Raw genomic sequence first — 16,345 nt, 5'->3', positions numbered from 1 at the left:
TCCTATTGGAAATGTGATTTTGTATTAGGGACAGCACCCCGGGGTGGAGTTAGAGCAGATGATCTGAGGAACCTAAGAGAGCGGATGGGTAGGCAGATAGGGAACTGCAGGATTTCAACTTTGAGACAAAGACTAAGGGAAGTGTGTGATCTTCTTTGGAAGTCACCACGGCTGACACCTTTTTAGGAAAAGATCTTGTAAAGTAGGGATGTCACTTAGTCTAGTGTAGGGACAGTCTAACCAGAACTTTTCCTTTCTGTAAATGACGCACAAGCTACAGCTTGTGTCCATGTTGGCAACTTTAATGCTTTTTGAATTTGTTTTAGTGATATCCTTCGGCCGACTAGGAGCATTTAGAGAATTCTTGTTTGTATTGATTCCTGTATACCTTTTGAATCTCATTTTGAGGTGCTTGTACCTCCAGATAGCGTTGGCTTTACAATAAACTTTTAAACCTTTTCCAGTGGTAAGTGGTTCTTTAGAGTGGTATAAGTTCTTTCTTGATTAACCTAATAGTGGATTGCCTTTTACTCAATGACAGGTACCAACGATTTAGTCGACCTGAGTTGGGATCTGGATTAACAACAATAGACCAGAAATCCCGCGTTAGCAGTTGGTAGCAGAGTGAGGATGGTTACCTTCTTGAGGAGGGTGATCTAGACTAGGTTAGTTTACCCCAAGGTCCCTAGAGATCGAGAGGTGGCCTGCCGAAGAAGGTGCTGACGGAGAGAGAAAAGCAGCAGTATCGGACGAGAGTGAGTATAAAAAGGGTCATGCGTGGACAGATTGCGGTGTTTTGTGTTGTATTTGTATTGTAATGTCATGCGGAGTTGAATGCCTGTAGTGTGATTGTGAGAAGGTTGTGAGCGCGTGCAACCTGGTAAAATCTTAAGTTCGGGGTAGAGCTTAAGTGGTTCGGGTGTATCGAACATCCAGAGTAATTGTCGACCAGAGTAAGGAGGTCATGAGGTACCATTGACCGCCGCAGGACCGAGATAGGGGGAGTGTAAGAGTGAGTGTGTGAGTAACGGACGCTGGTCGAAAGTTACTGTGTGTAAGTAACCTATCAGAGAAGGCGATTGTTTGGACGTAAACGGAAAGACATTTCGTCAGTTAAGGTGACAATTACAGTTAGACTGTGGACGTACAGTCAAAGAAAAGTGATCGCTTGGACGGAAGTAATCATTTTTCGGAGTATGAATGGGACGCTTGCATGACCGCGGAGACGAGCTGAGTAAGGAGGGGAACTGCTGCGAAGGGGGACGAGTGACGTCAGCGAGAGCCGCGCTGAGATAGGCCGGTTAGTGAGAAGCCGTGCTGTGATAGGGCGGTTGGTGTGACGTCAGTAAAAAGCCGCGTTGTGATAGGGCAGTTAGCGAGAACCGTGCTGAGATTGGTGGATTGTCATTAGGAAGTAAACAAACGCTGAGAAAATAGAAATTCTGTAGGTTTTTGAACATGAAGTGTTTTAAATGTTTGAGAGGGATTTTCAAGAGAAAAAGAAGGAACTCTTATTACGGGGAAGAGGCACCGCCAGAGGGTACACCAGCTTACTATATGGCAACGAATGTTGGCTTGCATACTATACTATGGATTAGTGAATGGAGCAAGATTTCGGAAGGGAATGAGGAACTGACGCTTCCTAAGTATGGAACGTTTAGGTTAGAGGCTTTACATCGGCTGAAAGCAATTATGTCCTCATTGAATCCTTCGCCTAGACCAACACAGTTTGAGGCCCTTAATGCGTGGATTAGGGCGGCACACGATAGAAATTTGAACAGGCGCCAAGAAAGGTTGAAGCGATCAGTAAGGGCAGTGCGAGATGCCCAATGGGATGCGGACGCCAAGGGATGGAGGGTACAGGCTATTGAGGTGGACAAGTTGTACCCAGTGAGAGAGGTGGCAGGAGAAAAGAGGCTCATGGAAGAGGATGAGGAGAGCGAGTCGGAGGACAACTTGATAAATAGATTGCTAATAGATAGACCGCCTCCGAACGTTGGGGAGACTGAAAGTAACGAACTCCCAAGGGGAGCTGGGGCTGCCATAGAGGGGTATAGACCACTCCCTATATCGGAGTGGACACCTACCAAAGGTGAGGAGACACCTCAACCGAGTACAGTACAGAGTGTAGTCGGAAGGTTTGTGGTGCAGAAGGTACCGGAAACTGAGAGGGTTGAGTCTTATGGGTTGCCAGACGCTCTACGAGTACCCGTTACCATAGGTCCTATAGTATCGATTTACAACCCCGAGAGAGACAGAGAGGAAGAACAGATGCGGCTAGACAGAGAAAGAGTTGAAATGGAAAGGAGAAATAACATGACAAATGCCTGGAGGCAATTACCAGGACCAGTGACGTGGAGCACCCCATTTGATTCAGCAGTGGGTCCCGCAGAAGAACAGGGGGGTCAGAGAGGACCGATGGACCTGAGGGGACCACGGCCGAAATCCTTTAAGGAGCTGAGAGCTGACTTGAGAGAATGGGATGGGTCCACAGAAGCACCAGCCCACAGGTCGAGAACAGGGGCCGAGTGGGGGAGTCGAGGCAACGGAACATTGTCTCACTGCGGGGCTAGCGCAAGCAGTCAGGAGTGGGATGGTAACAGCCCGGAGAGTAGAGGAGTTATACGTCATATAGACGGTGGAAATGGGCAGGAGAGAAGGGAGAGAAGTACGGAATGTGGGGAGACGTCCCGTCTCATTACAAGTGAGGGAGACCGAAGGACACAAGAATACAGGGATAGGTTTAGATGTACTCACCATGCACCTAATGATAATGTACAGCACTGGAGTCGTGGGAGCATGGGGAACAGTGAAGGATCTTGCCATGGGTCGAGATATCAGGGACCACCGGCAAATGATGAAGAAATGGGGAATAACGGAATGTCTTACCATGCATCTAGGGAAACCATGCAGATGGGACTTTTGGGATTATGAGAAATGGGAAAGTGTTTCACCATACACCCAGGGAGGATGGAACTGCATGGGACCTGGAGAGATGGGAACATGGGAGGACTCCCCGTAACTCGCCTGAACCTAGACGTAGGACTCGGAGCTGGGATGGGAGAGATGTGAATGGACCCCCTAGAGCTAGCATACTGAAAGCTGCAGTAAAGGCCAGAAGACTTGATGTCACTAGTTTAAAAAATGATCTGGACGAGATAATAGATGGGACGTTGGCCTTAGAAAGGATTGACCTGTACGAACAAGATGAGTTACTGTTTATAGCAAAGGATATTACCCGAAAGGCAAGGGCAATTCATGAGAAACTGTCTGAACTGGCAGAGAAGTATATGGTAGACTTGTCCAGAACAAAGACATTACAGAGTAACCATAGGTTGCAGTATTCAGACCAAGACTTAGATGAGAAGAGAACTACAGGATTAAAAACACACATAAGGGAGCTGATAACAGGAATAAGAGCGTGGAGAGATCTGGACAAATGGGAAGAGAGGTGGTCCAAAAGGGGTACTGTCAGACGGAGCACGAGTGTGATGTCTCCGGAAGGAAGGGTAATGCAGATGGAGGCATATCCTTTGAGAGAAATATCGAATGGGAACTATGTACATGTGCCCTGGAGTAGAGGAGATTTGGCTGCATTTACCAACTCATTTCCGAAGTTAAGGGACAATCCGGTTGAGTGGTACAAGCAGGTAGAAAGGTTTGTGAAGATCTCGAAGGTATTGTGGATTGATTTGAACACCTTGTTTGACATTGTGGTGCCAGGAGATTTGTGGACAGCATGCAAGACTAGTGTCGAGTGGCCAACGGTAGAACCAGAAAGGAATGCTGCTACAAATGGACCGTCTGAAATTGTAATGTTGAAATACGATAGGGAAAAGGTGCCACCACAAGACATAGATTGGGTAAAAATAGACCGAACAAGACAAGAACCAAAGGAGACAGTCCATGAGTACTATGAGCGATTGCTGAAAGCATTCAAACAATACAGTGGACTAGATGTAATGGACCCCAAGGATATAGGACAATTTGTATCAAAGTTTGTTTTGGGGTTGAGACCTGATATTTGTCTGATGATTCAGCAGCATTTAATTTGTTGGCAAAACAAACCATTGGATGAGATTTTGAGATACGCAAGATACTGTAGTGATGAGATAGAGTCGAAAGCAAAAAAATTAAAGGAAAAATTGATGGTAGTGCAGATGCAGTCAGCTGGAAAGGGTGGACAGCGCCAACTGGGAACAGGGACAATGGGACGAAAACCAAACGGACAGAATGGAGACAGCGAGGACAACCCGAGACCTCGAATAGACCTTGCTACGTTGAAGAAAACGACAAAGTGTCATCAGTGTCACCAGGTGGGACATTGGAGACGCGAGTGTCCCTATAACCCTGAGAATGGAGAGATAGAAGTAGAGGAGGAAGTTCAGGAGGCTCCAGTTCAGAGGGTGATAGTGTCAAGAAGTAATGCGGCCAAAGGGGGGACTTCGGCTCCACGAGCCCAGTTCCCTCTGCCACCAAAGATTACGACTGGAGCGAAGGTCTATAGACAAATGCCTTTGTTCACAGGTAAAGAAGAGTGTTACTACGTTGATCCCTTGACGGGACAACGTGTAAGCAAAGAAGAGGACTGTACCCTCGGGGCAGTTCTGGAAGTGGATCAAAGAGGACCATTTGTTGAGGCTGAAGTGGCAGGATGTCCCACAACATTCTTGGTGGATACCGGAGCTACCCGATCAACTTTGAGATCAGCAGTGGTTCCGGATCTACCAATGTCGGGGGAAACAATTCAGGTGGTAGGAGTCGCAAACAAGAGAATGACTAGCCCTTTGACGGAACCAGTGTCAGTGAAAATCGGAAACTACATGAATGAACACCAGTTTGTGGTGTGTGATTCTAGTCCTGTGTGTCTGTTAGGAAGGGACTTATTGTGCAAATTGAACTGTACCATATACTGCACACCTCAGGGAGTAGAGGTAGAGACGACAGATGATGACGCTACCTTAAAAATTGTGAACTCAAGAACATGCATAGAACTGTATCCTACTCTGACTGTGGAGGATCTTCCTTGGGACTTACGCGAGGCAGTATCATCCAAAGTATGGGATTTTACAGGAGAAGAGATAGGATTGGTCAAAGGGGTAGAGCCAGAAATGATCATAGTGAAACCAAATGTTGATTATCCAAGAACGCCACAATACAAGCTGTCCCAAGAGACGATTGCAGGAATAAAACCTGTGATCGACTCTATGATTCAACAGGGAATACTGAAGGAAATCGTGGGAAGTCCATGCAACTCCCCGATTATGGGTTTGCAGAAACCTAGTGGGAAATTTAGAATAGTACAGGATCTTCGAAAAATTAATAACATTGTTGTTTCATGTTGTCCAGTGGTACCGAATCCATCAGTGATACTGTTTCAGATACCATTCCAAGCAGAGTGGTTCACAGTGATAGATCTTTGTCAGGCTTTCTTTTCAATCCCATTAGACGAAGGAAGCCAGTATCTTTTTGCTTTTAAAATGGAGAATCGCGTCTTAACATGGTGTAGAATCCCACAAGGGTTCACAGATAGCCCTTCAATTTTCAATCAGCTGTTGAAAAAGAACCTTGAAAGTCTAGTGCTGCCACAGAACTCGGTTCTGGTCCAGTACATAGACGACCTACTTGTTGCATCAGGGACAGCAGAAGCTTGCAAGGAAGACACCATCGCCTTGCTGAACCATTTAGCGGAAAATGGACACAAGGTGTCCCCGAGCAAATTGCAGTACTGTCTGGTGGAAGTATAGTACTTGGGTCACCGGATAGAAAAAGGAAAGCGCAAGGTGTCACCAGATAGAATAGAAGCAATCATGAAGATGAACTCGCCTACAACACAGAGAGAAGTCAGGATGTTTCTAGGAATGGTTGGTTATTGCCGACAGTGGATAGCTAACTTTTCACTGAAAGCAAAACCCTTACAGAAACTGACGCACAAGGAGGTGAGCGATCCGGTACCATGGGACAATGAGTGCTTGATGGCGTTCCTACAGCTGAGAGATGACTTGTGTCGTGCTCCTGCTCTGGGGATGCCGGATTATGAGAAGCCATTTTCCCTCTATTGCTGCGAAAGGGAGGGCTGTGCTTTGTCAGTTTTAGTACAAGTCCATGGAAATGCCCATAGACCAGTTGCTTACTTTTCGGCTACCTTAGATCCAGTAGCCGCAGCGTTGCCCGGATGTCTCAAATCCGTTGCTGCAACAGGTGTCAGCATTGAGCGTTGTGAAAGCATTGTGATGGGACACCAGTTAGTGGTGTATGTACCTCATTCTGTGGAACTGTTAATGACCAGGACCAAGACCCAGCACTTGACTAACAGTAGGCTCACGCGCTATGAGCAAGTTATTCTTGCTGCAGAGAACGTGACCCTTAAGAGGTGCTCTGTCTTGAATCCTGCTACACTGATGCCACTTCCTAATGACATTGAAAGCGAAGACTGTGAAGATCACGATTGCCTTGATGTGACTGAACTATATACGAAGCCCAGATCAGATATTGTGGATGAACCATTGATCGACCCCGATGAAATTTACTTTGTCGATGGTTCATGTTTAAGAGATGATACTGGTCGGTTGAGAGCAGCTTATGCTGTTTGCACCATTACTGGAGTTGTGGAAGCCGCTTGCCTTGAAGGAGTACACTCCGCTCAGGTAGCAGAAATCATTGCATTGACCCGTGCCTGTATAGCAGGTAGCAAAATTAGAGTCACCATATATACTGATAGCCAATATGGTTTCGGTGTAGTTCATGATTTCGGGCAATTGTGGTCTCAGAGGGGTTACATGACCTCTTCTGGTTCACCAATCAGAAACGGAGAATTTGTACGACTGCTGTTAGAAGCATTACAGGGTCCTGCCGCAATTGCGGTTGTGAAATGTGTAGCTCATACGAAAAATACAGATTTTGTGTCACAGGGAAATAGATATGCAGACGAAGTTGCCCGCTATTGTGCGGAGCATGGTTATACTTTTACGGAGGTGGAAGTAGGTGGGGCTCAGGAAAAGACAGAACTAAGCATGATGTTAGAAACTGTTGATACTTGGGAAGATTTGAAACAAATGCAAGACAATGCACCTGAATCTGAGAAGCAGGCATGGGAAACAGCAGGTTGTGTGAGAAGTGAAATGGACTTTTGGGTTTCAGCAGATGGAAGGGTAGTGTTACCCGAGGAGTTAGCGAGTCCAATGGCACGACAGATACATGGTCCAGTGCATTTGGGAAGAGATGCCATGTTGAGGGTGTTCAGGCAGACTTGGTATTGCCCAACATTTAGGATTGCAGCAGAAGCAGTGTGTAAGCGATGCGTTACTTGCCAGCAGTTGAATATAGGGAAAAGAACACCAGTTACACTGAGTCACATTGGGAGGTCTGGAGGGCCCTTCAACAGAATGCAATTGGATTTTATTGAAATGCCAAAAGTCAACCGCCTTAGGTATGTTCTGGTGGTAGTATGCATATTTTCCAGATGGGTTGAAGCATACCCTACATGTAGATGCGATACACTTACAGTAGCAAAGTTGTTGCTTAGAGAGTTGATACCGCGCTTCGGGGTGCCTGCCTCTCTGGAATCGGACAGAGGAACACATTTTAACAGCGAAGTTGTGAAGATGCTTTGCTCTGCATTGAACATTGATCAGAAATTGCATTGTAGCTATCGACCAGAGGCTTCAGGTATCGTGGAGCAGATAAATGGGACGTTGAAATGTCGAATTGCTAAAGTATGTTCATCAACTTCCTTAAGTTGGCCTGATGCTCTTCCTTTGGTCCTTATGAGCATGCGTAGCACACCCGACAGGAGGACAGGTCTCTCTCCACACGAGGTGCTGATGGGGAGGGCAATGAGACTTCCAACTGTCCCAACAACCGCATTGTTGAATATCACAGATGACCTGATCCTGGATTATTGCAAGGGGTTGTCTGACGCCATTCATTCTGTGTCTCTTCAGGTACAGGCCACAGAAGTTCCATCTTCAAGAGATCAATGCCACGACCTGTGTCCAGGTGACTGGATAGTGGTGAAGAAGCACGTCCGGAAGAACTGCTTAGACGTGCGCTGGAAAGGACCTTACCAGATCATCTTAACGACGAACACTGCCGTGAAGTGCGGAGGGCTGCCAAATTGGATCCACGCTTCCCATACTCGAAGAGTTCCAGCACCTCTTTAAGAAACAGCTCCTCTCACAGACGAAAATCCAGTTGTGGAGGAAGAATCGCAAGAGGGGATCAGTCAAGCTGTGGGGGTGTCTGAAGAAGTGGGGAGTGTCACAGATCCAGAGGAAGAAGAAAGACAGAACGGCAGTGAAACTGAAGTTGCCACTGAAGGAGAAAGCTGCTGTGAAAACAACTCAGACACAGAACAAGTTCAGAGTGATCCAGAACTGAGTGAACGGAAAAGAAATAGGAGAACAAGGCGTGGAGCAGCTACCTGGCCTGAAAGAAAAAGGAGGCCAAGCTTGAAGCCAGCTCAAGAGGAAACTCTTGCTCCTATATCCGAAGACTCAGATCCAGAAGAAAGTGCAGAAGGACAAGAACAGGAAGGTCCGAGGAGATCAAGGAGGGTGCGGGTGCCTTGCAGAAGATACGCTACTCCTGAGTGGACCTACCTCGCTACCGATGTCCGAGGGACGCAGAACTGGGAAGGTGAGGAAAGTGACCCTGACCAGAACTGACCCAATTATAACTGTGGAAGTAGAGTTGCTGATACCAGGAGTGGAGGTCGAAGGGCTGCTGACACTCAACATCGTCTATCCTCCTCTTCTGAGCGGAATAAGAAAATTGATCCTAGAGACAGTTGAATTTCCGTGTTGCTGTTCCAGGTGTCCCATACTTGAGGGAATTCTTCTTCGTTTGGAAATATTCGAACAAGTGGTGGGAGTTCTTGGAACACGCATAATTTCGGATTACTAAAGACTTTGCAAAGAACTTTGTAAATACAGATTGAGAGATAACCTAGCGTCAAGAAGAAGACAACGAAATTAGGGATTTCAAGTTAGAGGATGGAGAAGGGTTAAGGTTGTCTATTGCTACAGAACTCAGAGACTGTTCTGGCGGAGGGGATTTTCAGCTTCCAGGTGTGGTTCGAAAGATTGGAGAAGCAAAGAAAAGAGACTTTGTACTGTGAAAGAGAACCAGAGCTACACTGTCTTGAGATCATGGAGGCTGGCAACCCGAACCGCAGGGCAAAATGCATAGTAGGCACACTTTTAGTGGTAGTGATTTCTCTTATAGTTTTAGTGGTTACTGTATCATATGTAGTGGGACATGAAAATGATGTGAAAGCAGAAAAAGAAGCAAAAAGTGCATCAACACAGAAGCCTCCTACGGCTGGCAAACAGGGGGAAAACACAGCGAAAGAGAAAGCTTTGTTAGATGCTGAGATTAAGAGATTACATGCAGACGAATCACAGGGAAATTTTAAATCAAATGCTTATGCCAAATTGCTTTATGAATACATTGATGTCATGGAGGCGAAGAACTGCTATGTCTGTATGCAGTTGCCAGCCTCTGTAGATGAAGGTATCAGGTATCATCATCTTCCATTGACCTATGGAATCACGTGTAGTTTGTTGCTGAGCATATTTTATGAAAGCGATGGGTTCGAGTATTACTTCTCGAACTTTGACTCGATATTGCCGGAGGTGCCAAATTATAAACACCTCAATAAATGGGATTATTACAAGAGTGAAGACAGGTTACAGAAATTTTTCCTTCCATGGAAGACATTAGATACTTCACATGCCCGAAGAAATAATTTGACTTGTAAAGTGTCAGAAATTGAGAAAAAGTTTATAGGGCAGGTGGATGATCGATACAGGAGACAAAAGATTTTAAAATCTTCAGGACAGTGGAAAACAGATTGGACCGAGGAAGAAAGGGCACATCAAAGAAAAGGTAGCAATGGTCCAATAGCTTTAGACCGAGAGAAAAGGGGAAAGCTGTGTATACACAGAAGTCAAACATATTATGAGAATGTGTTTGTGGGAGAAGTCAGTTGTGAACATGCTTTCCAATTAGAGTACTATTCTAAAGATTTCCTAAAGGAAATGCAGGTGATTCCAAATGTATATTTTGTCTGTGGGAGAAATGCATACGTGAAACTACCAGATAATTGGTATGGATCATGTTACTTAGCAATTATCTTCCCCAAAATATACCATGCTGAGGACTTAGAAACCAAAAAGAGAGGGAAACAAACTAGAAGAAGAAGGGATGTAAGCGTTGAGGAGGTAGTTGGAGATGTATTTGGTGCTATGTTTCCTATTTTGGGGATAGCACTAAATGATGTTAAGATAAGAAGATTGGCAACAGTTGTAGATAGACTATCCGCCAGTACTGCTAGATCTTTAATGCTGGTGGAAGGAGAGATGCAATCGATAAGGGCAATGGTTCTTCAGAACCGACTTGCTCTAGACGTTCTGTTGGCCAAAGAGGGAGGAGTCTGTAAGGCTTTGAAGGTCCAGGAATGTTGCACTTACATTCCAGACAATTCAAAACCTCTAGAAAAGTACATTCGAAACATTACTGAAATACACCATGAAATAGAGGATTTGACAAAGGTAACAGTGTGGGAAAAAGTAGGACAAGGAATGGGTAAAGTTGGAGGTTGGTTTGCCAACCTGGGAAAGAATATCATTTGGTACATATTGAAACCTATCATCATAATAGTGATTTGTGTAATCGCTTTGTGGGGGTTGGTGAAACTGTACAAATGGTATAGAGCAAACAGGTTGCAGAGATCCATGCGAGAGCAGGGGAGGAGATTAGCTGCGATGCAGGAGAATCAGTTCAGGAGTCTGAGGGCTCTAGAGGAGATGTAACGAGGGAATATTGCAACGACTTCAGTTTGATAATCTATACCTTAGAGAGGGTGTTGTGATGATGATGACTACTGGAAGTCATCAAAGGGGGGATTGAGAGAGCACAAATCTGAAAAATGTAGAAGTGCACCATATTTACAAGCACGTTGTATTAGTTTAGAATAGGATACACAAGAGTGTCAAAGCTATAGAGTGAAGACATATATATGAGTATAATTAGAATAGGGATACATATATCAGTGTGAAAAACTAATGTAGAGATTTGTAGAAATGTTAGGATGATTTTGGAATCTCATGTTATGTGGCTGTGTGCAAAAGAAATGTAATTCTGCAAACCATGGAAATGTGTAGGCCACATGGCATTTCACAAGAAACGAAAGATGCTGCTACACTTTTAAGTAACTTGTATTCTAACGTCATTTTACTGCAAAGTATTATTAATCATAGAATTGAAATAATGTTTTAAATAGATGTGTTACATTATAGTAATGTGTGTTAGTTAGAATACTGTTTAAACAAAGAAATTAAATGTGCATATGGCAGAGGCCCGTTTCATGTAATTTTAGCAGGCCTGAATAGATAAAGTTGCTTCTTTGATCAGTATGTGCTCGTTAGAGAAAAGTCGTGCTAGACACTAACTGTAAATCCTGTTACATAGTGTACGACTTCAAGATATGGTGGAGGCCGGAATTTGGGGCCTATATAGAAAAAGTGTCTTTTTGCAGGTGCGAGGGGGCTTAATCAGAAAATGATGAATAGGCTTTGTTCAAGAGACGCCAGGCACCGGCCTGTAGGAGTCTTCAGGAATTTCTAGGGGGTACCGTCTTGCCGGAGAGAAGCCTGGGAAGCAAGGTCAACTTTAACGAAGGGTCCCGAGGAGTACCAGCATGGAAGTTGCCGCCAGAATCTACACCACGTGAGAGGCGTCTCCAGGGGCGTTCCTATTGGAAATGTGATTTTGTATTAGGGACAGCACCCCGGGGTGGAGTTAGAGCAGATGATCTGAGGAACCTAAGAGAGCGGATGGGTAGGCAGATAGGGAACTGCAGGATTTCAACTTTGAGACAAAGACTAAGGGAAGTGTGTGATCTTCTTTGGAAGTCACCACGGCTGACACCTTTTTAGGAAAAGATCTTGTAAAGTAGGGATGTCACTTAGTCTAGTGTAGGGACAGTCTAACCTGAACTTTTCCTTTCTGTAAATGACGCACAAGCTACAGCTTGTGTCCATGTTGGCAACTTTAATGCTTTTTGAATTTGTTTTAGTGATATCCTTCTGCCGACTAAGAACTTTTCCAGTGGTAAGTGGTTCTTTAGAGTGGTATAAGTTCTTTCTTGATTAACCTAATAGTGGATTGCCTTTTACTCAATGACAGGTACCAACGATTTAGTCGACCTGAGTTGGGATCTGGATTAACAACAATAGACCAGAAATCCCGCGTTAGCACTAATAAGATGAAGGGTCTCATTGTGGGTAAAGCTCCTTCTGTCTTGTTCACTGCCTAGTGGAAGGACATCCTGGGTTCTGTTCCAGTTCCTAAACAAAAACTAAAGAACTTTGGAGTCTGGTTTGCCCCCCCCGTTAGCTTTTGATAGCCAGATACGTTATGTTGCAGGAAAATGCTTTGGCACTTTAAAAATCTTGAAGATGATTATGGATCTTCTGCCTTTTGCAGCTACAAAAACTATAGTCCAGGCATTGGTGACAGTTCAGCTGGACAACTGTAATATTCTCTACATTGGGGCAACCTGGGGGAGACTGAAAAAATTGCTGAGAGTGCAGAATGTGGAGGCACTGTTAGTGTTGAATCTACCTACACGCACGCCTTGGGTCTGACTCTAATGAAGCTGCAATGCCTCCCTCTAAGCAAGAGAATTTCGTTCAAAGCAATGTGGCTGTGTCACAAACATTTTTTAAAGATAGGGGCCCTTGGTTTTTATCATCTATGGTGAAATCTTATGTTCCCAAACCCAGTCTTAGATCATCTAGAGCCAAGCTGGCTGTGGTTCCCTCTGTGAAAAAAGCCCAGATGGGTGCTGGGTCTTTTGGTTTTCATGCTGCTAAGTTGTGGAATAGCTCACCCCCATCTTAGTAGCCTTCTGAGAAAATACTGAAGACCTTGTTATTCCAGTTGCCTTAGGGCTTGGCAGTGACAGGAATTGGCCCTTCTTGCTGCAGTACTTTTTAGTCTGGTTTGTTTTGTTCTGTTCGACCAGTTTGGATGTAGGTTGGTAACAATCCTAGTGCGGGGACACTACTTTGGGAGTAACTATGCACTTTAGAAATAATCAACTTATTATTATTGCATTACGTTTCATTATTTATGTACACTTTATTAATCTGTTACATTCTTTTTCTAAGTGGTCGTGGACCCCCTGAGGAGGATTCACGGAACCCCAGGGGTCACTGGACCACAGGTTGGGAACCACTGGAATAGGGTGTTCAGTTTCCTGGGTGTTTCCCCGAGTTTGTGGTGCCTCTTCTTTTCATTTCTTTGAAGAGACTAATTTCAGCTGGTATGACAGGTATCTGTCAGTGGGTGGCTCCCTTTGTTGCGACTGCTTGTCATACCTGTAGTATGATTTCTGCATAACATGTGGGCTACTTTTGGAGGATGTCATTTAAAGAATTGGAACTGTTTCAAATAGCTTCATATTATTAGGAATGAGATGTGAGCTGAAGTGGAAATTTTTACAGAGAGTCCTCCTCTTCTTTCTCATGGTTCCCTATATTCATCAAATGAGAAAAGGATGAGTGATACAGAACTGGAATGGGAGGATACGCTAAGGAGCCCGACACACATCCCCAGAAATGCCAGATTTTGACTCATTTAATACTACGTAACGCACAGAGCTTATTTGACACCAGACACGATAAATCAGTATTTCAATTGTAATGATGCCAAATGCCCAAGATGTGATACGATAGGCAGGCAACTACTACGCATGCTGCGGACGTTCACAGCTATTCAATCGTACTGGGAACAAGTCACTAAACATTTAGTCCAATGAACGGAGCGCACATTAGACAGGTCATGAGAGACATGTATATTAGGACAAAGTGAAGCACCCATTACATAGACTTGGTACTTATAGTTGCTAAGTGACTACTCACACACCACTGAAATCCCCTGATCCCCAGCTGCGAAGGCCTGGTTTCAATCGCTGCTCTGTTGGTCGCAAACGGAGGGGCAGATTTATGTTGGTCATGCGCCACATTTGCGTCACGCAACTGCGGCGTAAACGTGGCGCATCCCTACGACCCATTTACAACGTGACGCATCTAGGCAGATGCGTCACGTTGTAAAGCCCTGCGCCACATGTGGGCGTTCAGGCGCAGGGTGGGCGTTCCGGGGCAGGTGCACCACGCAAAAGTGGCTGAGTTAAATCTATAAGATTTCACTCAGTCACTTTCAGGCCAATGCTGCGTCAAAACCCTGCGCCTGCTTGAAGCAGGCGTAAGGCTTGACGCAGCATTGGACAGATAGGGCACACCCGAGCCTTGCTGGAGCTGCGTCGCGCTTGCGATGCAACTCCAGCAATGCGCCACCTTCACGGCACAGATGTGTCACAAATCTGTGCCGGTTTTGCCCCATGGTGCGCCGCATTGTAAATGCGGCGCACCATGGGTGGCGGAGCTGCGGCGCAAAATAACTGGCGCATCCCTGGGGATGCGCCAGTTATCATAAATCTGCCCCGGAAAGTATAGCGATCCGTCGCAAAGACGTGTTGGGGTTACGGAAACTGCAGCAGCTGGCGGCAGCATGAGATGCTATATAGACAGACTTTCGCACCTCCTGGCAGAGCTACTCTGAAACGCTAGATAATACATGTGTTCGAGAAGAAGAAAAAGTACTTCCAACTATAGTAGAGCGGGCAGAGCATAGAAACACAAGCAGTAGCCAACAGGCGCTATGCACAAGGCCTTAGATGTGGTGCACCCCCTCGTACCTATCCAAGCTGTGGACTGTCCAAGAAACAAATGTGGCAACATGTATGTGTAATAAAAATAGTTGGTAGTAATAAAAATATATAAGCGACGGTGGTGTAGGCGAAGTATAATGAGGTTGCACGATTGTCGTCATGGTATATTCTCTCAATCACTCAAGTACTGGAGGAAGAGTACATGTAGGGGCATATTTACGTCTTCTGGCGCATCTCTGCAAATCAGCAGGGATGCCCCAGAACAGATGCGTCACGTAATCCCCCCCTTGCGCCACTACAGATGCGTCACATTTACAATGCGGCGCATCTTGGTGCAAGGAGGGGCAGATGTGTGACGCATCTTGAGGCGCACGGGCGGCGCATTGCTGGAGTCGCGTCGCAAGAGCGACGCAACTCCTGCAATGCACAGGGGCTGCCCATACTCAACATGGTGCCTCACTCCTTACGCCTGCTTCAAGCAGGCGTAAGGATTTGATGCAGCAGCGTCGTAAAACTGACTCAGTGAAATCTTGTAGATTTCACTGAGTCAGTTTTACGGGGCTTTCCTGCGAGGGAACGCCCACCCTGCGACAGAACGCCCACATGAAACCTGACGCAGGTTTCATGTGGCGCAGGGCTTTACAACGTGACGCATCTGCCTAGATGCGTCACGTTGTAAATAAGTCGCAACGTGGCGAATGGTTTACGCCGCCGCTGCATCACAAAAGTGACGCAACGGCGATAATTATATCACCGTTCTTGATAATATGTCCCTCTGTTTTTCATGGCTAGACATACCACCGGCTTGCTAACATCGAGGTTGTGCAAAACAGAAATGATACTCTTATTTTATGGAGATGGAAATCATTGTGTACCTGTTCGCTCATGCTGTTTATTCCATCTGGTCCCAGCAAAGCGACAGCCTGTTTTACTAGATCTGTTCTCCCGCAGTTCAGCATCCTGAATCCTAGGTCCTGCTTGAACTTGGCTTCTGTTGCCACAGCATCCAGCTTACGGGAAGCACAGAAGCAGTCGTCCGCTCTGCGAGGGTGAGAAAGAGCGGTGTCAGAAGTGCGAAATGAATGTAGAGCTGATCCGCTAGAGGCAATATCCACGAAGGCCAATTACTGTGTATAATATTAACAAAATATATCATGTTCTCTCACCTGGGTACACATGTTTTCTTTTTGCCTAAATGCAGCCTTGAGATGCAGCAGAAATCATAGCAAAAAATATTAAATTTCACAAAACTACATACAACTACATTGAGACACCATTACAAAGAATCATATACAGCTAAATTTCCACTAATGAGAATATCACTCCTGAGAACACCAACTACCTTGAAGAAGCTAAGTACTAGTGTCAGTGAACTAACCGTAAGCCTTAATCCTAAAAACAATCGAACCTTAACCCTAAACATAACTGTTAGTTAAACTTTACATTAACTTTATCCCTTACACTAAACCTAACCCTAAATCTTACCCCAAAGTAAACACCAAGTTTAAATCTGAACCTATGCCTACCACATATCCAAAACCTAACAGTTCCCCATACCAAATATTTAACACAAATAATTCTACAAGAATCCCAAACTTAATTCAAATC

At 45.2% G+C, this 16,345-nt stretch overlaps 1 protein-coding gene across 1 annotated transcript in view; it reads right to left on the bottom strand.

Annotated features, from left to right (window-relative positions):
- ABTB3 (ankyrin repeat and BTB domain containing 3) overlaps positions 1-16,345 on the bottom strand; it is a 778,151-nt gene that overhangs the window by 145,593 nt on the left and 616,213 nt on the right. The window contains exon 5 of the mRNA XM_078673942.1: positions 15,613-15,778. Coding sequence (XP_078530068.1) covers positions 15,613-15,778 — 166 coding nt within the window. The remainder of the gene's footprint in view (positions 1-15,612; positions 15,779-16,345) is intronic.

This window comes from Lissotriton helveticus, chromosome 1_1 (genome assembly GCF_964261635.1).
Source record: "Lissotriton helveticus chromosome 1_1, aLisHel1.1, whole genome shotgun sequence".
NCBI classification, from domain to species: domain Eukaryota; kingdom Metazoa; phylum Chordata; class Amphibia; order Caudata; family Salamandridae; genus Lissotriton; species Lissotriton helveticus.
Note: the sequence above shows the minus strand (reverse complement) of the source record. Positions and strands in the feature narration are given on the sequence as shown.